General features: G+C 37.9%; 1 protein-coding gene across 1 annotated transcript; it reads left to right on the top strand.

Moving 5' to 3' along the window:
- Window positions 1–5367: 5367 nt before the first annotated feature.
- LOC147448405 (uncharacterized) lies at window positions 5368–6069 on the top strand. The gene has a single exon (XM_086522737.1). It carries the CDS (start codon window positions 5368–5370, stop codon window positions 6067–6069), a length of 702 nt encoding a protein of 233 aa, XP_086378863.1.
- The last annotated feature ends 1337 nt before the right edge of the window (window positions 6070–7406 follow it).

Raw genomic sequence — 7406 nt, 5'->3', positions numbered from 1 at the left:
CTTAGTCTTCTCTCACCCTTCCACACACCTACTCACTCTTACACATCCCTCCCTCTCCTTCCCTCACTCAAACCTGCAATTTCCATGGCTTCTCCCACCCTCTTCACCATTACCCTTCTCTCTCATCCCTATGGTTCTTTTATGAACCTCTACATACATACACCCTCTCCATGTCTCTCTCTATTGCTTCTATGTTACAATTTCATTTACCTCTCCTAAAAATATCTAAAATTCAGCATCTTAACCATGATAACTTCTGCAAATTGAGGATTTTTCATCAACAAATCCTCTTTTCATCGTGGTGGTCAACCGTGGCGGCGGCGTAAAGAAGCGAAGAAGAAGAAGAAGACCAGCGGTCATTTTTTCCACAATTTACACAAGGGTGAGTTCAAGCTTCTTCAAAGCTTCACCATCTCAATGATTCTCTTTTAATTCACCCCTCTTCCTTCATCAAATCAACTTATCCTACCAATTGTAAATATATCACTAACAATTCTAGTGATTATTACCACTAACAACTAACTTCTCTTGTAAAAATGCACCACACTATCAACATATGGAGTAGGCAACCGCACAAGTAAACCAAATTCACTCACTCCCATGGAAGTTTCTCTCCTTTCACCACATCAATAATTCTCTTACTTGATGCCCACATCCATGTGACTCAAGAGAAAAAAGAGACCCCATTCTCATTTGAAATTCATAAAAATTCATAATCCTTGATCTTTCCTAATAAAATTGATTAGGCTTAATCCTAATCAAGGCTTCTAAAACCTATAAATAGAACCCATTCCTCCTTGTAAAGAATCACTATACCATTGCACACTAGATTGAGCGTAACACACGCCAGTTCTATCTTGGTTGTAAGAGAGAGTAAGCTTTCTATACACCATCACTTTGGTGCATAGAAAAGCTTGAGCTAGTTTGAGTGAGTGCGAGTAGAAGATATTTTTCCTACCATTGTTGTATCTACCCCAACATCAATGAATTGGTAGTTTTGGGTGCAATTCATGTCCAAAGGCTCATGCTTCTCCTCCAATTTGGCTTGGCAAACTCATTCAGCTTCATAAGGTGACTTGTTTCATTGAAGGTTGTTGTTTTGTTGCTTGTGATTCATTGGCTATTGTTTGGCTACCATTGTAAGAGGGTGGATGGTGAGAGGGCTCCCATAACCCTAAGACAATGTGCTAGTGATGCTATAACCAAATCTTGTCACTTGATTCCGCAAGCTCTAAGTTCCTTTTTGTGCAAAATATAAAGTTGAAGCTAAGTTGTACACCATCTCTCTCTCTCTCTCTCTCTCTCTCTCTCTCTCTCTCTCTCTCTCTCTCTCGTGTTTTAGTGTGTGAGAGTGTTCCATTGGTGTTAGGGTTAGTGTAAATTCCTTGCTTGTTTGTGGGTTGCTCTAACGATTCTCCTCTTTTGTGTCCTAGTTCGCTCTTAAACTAGGTGGTGCCCCTTGTGTAGTTGGGATTTGGCTGTGGGTTTGTTGTTTTGGTTTGTGTTGTGTTGTGCCCCAGCCCCATTGAGCAGCACGGGAGCCTTGAAGGGTGTCTAGAGGTTGCTCTTCTTATTGCCTGCCCCGGACCGCCTCAGTACGATTGTCTTTCATTGGCCTTAAATCTCATGTGAGATCCTACATGGATAGCATGTAGGAGGCGTATACATGATATGGTTTTTTTTTGAAAAGTTTATGTAAAAACAAAGGGAACTCTGCCGAAATTTCTGCGCGCGAGAGCATGGTTGATATTTTGGTGCTGCTCGCTTTCTTGGGCAGAGGGCAGGAAGTCTGGCTGTGGTTGTGTCCATCTTTTAACTGGGCACAGGCCAGGCTACCTGCCCTCTGTCCAAGAAAAAACATTTCTGCTATGGTCGTCGCTATATACGTCGCTATGCGCGTTGCTAATAGCGACTGTTTTCATAACGACGCATATATCGACGCGCATAGCGACGGGCCGTGTCGATATATGCGTCGATAATACCTGTTTTTGTTGTAGTGATAGCTGACCTCCAAGTGCCCTAATATAATGCCTTTATCATGTTATGACTAGAGCAGAGTTTATCACATCATGTAGAGAATATTATTAAATGATAGGCTCCTTCAAATAGCTAAAGTATGTCAAAATGAAGGAACTATATAAAGGAATTAAATTGTGTGTGTTCTCAAATAGATGATAGCTCAAACTACCAAAAAAATGATAAGTTTTTGAGTAGCATTAAAAAAAATGGGACTTGAATAATTCCCAAAATTCCTAAATATGTCTTCAAGTTAAAAATGAATTATTAGAAGATGACCTAGGAATCCATAAGGTTATAGCCATGTATGGCCACTGAGAAAAAAAACACAAAGAGAGAGAGAGAGAGAGAGAGAGAGAGAGAGAGAGAGAGAGAGAGAGAGAGAGAGAGAGAGAGAGAAGGATAGACAAAGAAAAAAACCAATCAGGAAGCCACAAGGTTATAGCCATGTATGGCCACTGAGAAAAAAAAACAGAGAGAGAGAGAGAGGGGGGGGGGGGGGGGGGGGGGGGGAGAGAGAAATAAATTAAAATAAAATTCTGTATGAACTATCAAAAATTAGGGCTTAACTACCTATGAGAGTAGACTTTATGAGTGCACTTAGGGTGTTCGAGTCCTCGCACAATTCCAACCAAAGATGTAGACTTTAATGTCATAGAGAGGGTTTCCAAAAGATCTCGGGCTTGATGTAAATGCCTAGATATAGAGCAGTCCCATTAGACCTTAGAATTCTCAAGTAGTCTTGAAAACTAAGGCAGGATACTCAAAAGGCAATTCTCTCGAGGAGATAATGTTAGCATCACAGAAATAAAAGCATTTATATTTTTTGAGTCTTGAACCCAACCTGTTAGTCTAAAGTGTTTTGATTGTGGAACATGTCCAAAAGGGACAAGGAATGGGTTGTTTTTCATATGATGCGAAGTGAGGGCATCTCTCCAGATACAATTACATATGCATTATGGTTGAAAATAAACCACCGTTGATCACCAAAAGGTGACCACATGGATAGAGAAACGTAGAAAATTTTCAAAAAGGGCTAGATAGAGAGAATAATACATGTGATTGAAAGATCCAGTTCTGCTTTCAAACCCTACAAATTTTAGATATATATATATACATATATATATATATATATATATATATATATATATATATATATATATATATATATATAGAGAGAGAGAGAGAGAGAGAGAGAGAGAGCTAGAAATCTATAATTCTTTGAGCACTTATCTAAAGAGACATATTGTAGAGTTAAGTTTTCTCAACGAAGTCCTAGAGCAACTACACTTACATTATCTCTTATTTGTTTTCCATTAGGAACTTTATGGCATCTAGGGCATCTGCTCAATGTTTTCGTCATGGATTGGAAGCAATGGAGATAGTATTGGATCATATAATGATTTACTATTCTCTGGAAAAGAAAGCTGACTTCTTTCAAAGAATTGTTTGAGGTTTCTTTTCGAGTGTTATTATATAAGAATCTTAGAGAACCTACGATCGCACTTCCATGACTCGAGATGGGGTACCCTTTCACCCGGTGTTTGTCAGAATATTGAATGATCCCAGTCAATGGTTTCGCAACCTACACCTTTTGCAAATTCGAGTAAACTTGGGATATTCAGATGCCCTCTACCTTGATTCTGAGTTAGGTAGTTGTTCTATTTCTGAAGCTTATAGCAAATTTAATGCTTTAAAGAGCATTGTAGGACCTGATAAGGTAGAGAATCATAAGGAGCCTGTTTTCAAATGTCCCAGCGCAAACGCTCTTTTTCCATTTTCAAATGTAGATGGGATTGATCATGTATTGAGCAGAACTTTTATCTACTGACAAAAATGATTAATGAGCATTTTGGTTTGTTTTCCACTTCTCATGCAATCCTTTGTTATTTCTCACATCTAGATAGAGATGATGTATTTTTTTGTTTCTAAAAAAGCAAGCACTTAGAAAGTGAATATTCTAGGAGGGTTATTTTCTAATTTACAGACATTCAAGCCTTTCTCTTTGGTTGTCACATTTCTCTTTGCAACCACTCTAGTTTTTTGTGTACATTAAAATAGAGATTAGTCATGCCATTCCACTCGATATTGCAACCAATGGCTTGATATCTTCTCGAATAGCTGCAAGTGCATCAGCTAATGAAGAGGAGATATTGCCATCTCTTCCTATTTGCAATGTGCGTGCGGCAAAGAGAGCAGCTCGAAATGTCGGGAGGAATAGTGCATCAGCTAATGAAGAGGAGATAATGTCATCTCTTCATATTCGCAATGTGCATGCGGCAAAGAGAGCATCTCAAAATGTCAAGAGAAAATTTAAAAAGCAAATTACTGAAACTCTCATAGAGATCAAAGCCTCCTACAAATAGGATGGAGACAATGCAAACCAATGTCTCTGATGTGGTTGAAACTTTAAGCTCTGCATTGGACATTAAAAGTGGGATACTATGGAAATTGCGAGAAGAGACAAAAGAAACAAACTTGCAAAGATTAGAGAGTGAGGCATACTTGAGAGAGGAACTTTCTAAAGTTGAGGATTCTTAAAAGATGATATTGGGTTCTATTGAGAATCTTCAAAAAGAGGTTTCAAGGAGTCAACGCAAATCAAAAGGATGAATTCAAGACAATACTCTACGACACATCGTGCCATGATGAGAAGTATTTTCAACAAGCTGGGTGCTTTGAGAAAGGTTCAAGGTTCAAGACTTTCAGATATCCAAGCTACCTCAAATAAATTAAGTTCTTTGGCTATATTAGCTCGACCAAAGCAACGTCAAGTTTCTCAACGATCTAATCCTACAAAAGGATGAAATATGTAATGCTATGTTGTATCTTCATCAAACTGTACTTTTTTTTGAGTCACTATCATGGTGTCAATTGTATTTAGTTTAGAGGATATAATTTGATGTTCCACTTTGTATTGATTTTTTTTTTTTGCATAAGAATGTCCTGATCAAAATTATAAAAAGTACCTTATATGAGATCTATTTGCACATGATTTCTTAGATGGTATATGGACCACGTATATTATTACCTGGCCATGCACGACATAGCCGACTATGTGATGAATCGCAAAAGGCGAGACGCCAAATAGCACGAGAGAGAACAAGGCATTCACAACAAAGTACTATTGGAACTTTAGTGGAGTGAAATGAAAGATAGTTCATGCATGATGTACATGAAGGAAACTCTAAAGCCATGGATGTTGGGAGAACAATAAACATAGCATTGAGATGTAATCAAGAGACTACATAGCCTGTTGTCATCCTTGAAGAGGGGAATTATAAAGTAGAAAAGCATTGTTTGTCCATCCACTTTGAATACCCAACTTCTCTCCTTTTACATCACAAGTCTATGGCACCTGTTCTATCCAAAAAGTGTGTGTTGCACAACTTAGGAAGCTTAGATTTTCTTTGCTCCAAATGTGGAGCAAAGGCCTGGAAGGGCGAAGGAAAGACTATCCAAGCATTTGTGGGTAAATATTGTTGCTCTGATGGAAGAGTTCGATTGAATGAGCCACCAAATGAATTGAAAGATTTGATGAGCTCATCGACAACAAGACGTAGACAGTTCTTAGAAAACATTTGGGGATATAATAATGCAATGATATTTGTGTCTCTTGGGGCCCATATCGATGAGACTACTAATTATGGTGGGAGAGGTGTATACACTTTTAAGGTACATGGATCTATATATGATAGCATTGGTTCTTTAGTGCCAGCTGACGGACAGAATGAAGTTTCACGCTTTGCACAATTATATTTTTTTGATACCGAACATGAGTTGAGCAGTAGATTTCATCATGTTTCAAATTTAGATCGTAGTATTCTAGAGTGTTTACAATTGGTGATGCATAGAGTAAATCCCTATGCAAATGCTCTACAATCTATTGCTTCTTTGTCTGGATATTCTATTGTACCCAATATGAGGATGTTTATTGCGGAGCATTGTTGTAATGGTTGGCAATATCTTGCTCCAAGGGGTTCTAAAGTTGCTGCAATTATGCCAGGACAAGGGGATTATATAAATATTTACTATCGCGACACGGGGGCTTGAAAAGAATCTCCAATATGTATCGAGCTTACATGTCCTGATTGTATGTTTTATTATCTCCAAGTGGAGAGGATGGGTGGCATCTTTATTTATAGACTAGCGACGAAAAAAAGTTGAGTCAAAAGCAATACTATGTCTTTAGCTTACAGATAAAATATTATACAGTGGAGTGTCTTCTTTGAGGAGGTAGTCTACTACAACAATATGTCGTGGAAGCTTATATTACTATAGAGGATTCCCAACTATTGTGGATGCGAAATAACCAAAGAACACTTCGTGGTGAAGTGTACCAAGGATTGGTTGAGGTCCAAGATATATGTGCCAACTATTTCAAGATGCAATGGCAATTGTTTGTAGTAGGGGTAAACCGGATTTCTTCATCACATTCACATGTAATCCATGATGGAAGGAAATAGATGATGCATTACTACATGGACAAAGTGTTGTCGATTGTCATGATGTGACTACACGCGTGTTTTATCAGAAGTTCCAAGATTTGATGCGTTTACTTATCAAGCAAGACGTTTTTCGGGAGGTGATTGTACATGTTTCAGTGATTTAGTTTCAAAAGAGAGGTATTCCTCGTGCTCATATATTCTTGATACTTGCATCTGAATATAAGCCCATAGATACATTTCACTATGACAAGTTGGTTTGTGCAGAGCTCCTTGATAAGAATGTGTTTCTAGAATTATTTGATGTAGTGAGCCATTGTAATGTTCATGGACCACGTGGTCCTTTGAACCCAAGTTCTCCATGTATGGTTGATGGAAGGTGTAGATTCAAGATTCCACGAATATTTTCTACGTCTACGAATGTAAATGAACGTGGATATCATGTACTATATATGAAACAAGATGATGGAAGGTTTGTTCTGTCTAAAAATTACAATTTAGATAATTGTTGGGTTGTTCCTTATAGCCCTCTCTTATCACTAAGATACAAAACCCCTTGCGCTAAATATCTTTTAAGTATGTCTACAAGGGACATGATTGAGCGACTGTTGTTCTTCAATATTGTGAAGGAGCTACTGATGAGATCAAAAGTTATCTAAATGCATGTTATGTTTCTGCATCTGAGGCTATGTGGAGAATATTTGGCTTTGACATGCATAGTAAAATGCTAGCTGTTCAATGATTGCAAGTACACCTTTCATTGCAAAATATTGTTACATTTCAAGATGGTGATGATGTATTACATTTGCTAGATAATGAGAAAAATTAAAAAACTACCTTGACAGAATGGTTTGTTGCAAATCAAAACTATTCAGAAGCAAATAGCTTCACATATACTGACTTTCCAAGTGGTTGGGTATGGAATAAAAGTCAAAGGCATGGTCT

Source organism: Adiantum capillus-veneris, chromosome 10 (genome assembly GCF_014529385.1).
Source record: "Adiantum capillus-veneris isolate H3 chromosome 10, ASM1452938v2, whole genome shotgun sequence".
Lineage (NCBI taxonomy): Eukaryota > Viridiplantae > Streptophyta > Polypodiopsida > Polypodiales > Pteridaceae > Adiantum > Adiantum capillus-veneris.
This window is presented reverse-complemented; position numbering and strand designations above follow the sequence as displayed.

Coding starts and splice junctions, on each gene's coding strand:
- LOC147448405 (XM_086522737.1), top strand. CDS start 5,368: ATGGCACCTGTTCTATCCAAAAAGTGTGTGTTGCACAACTTAGGAAGC.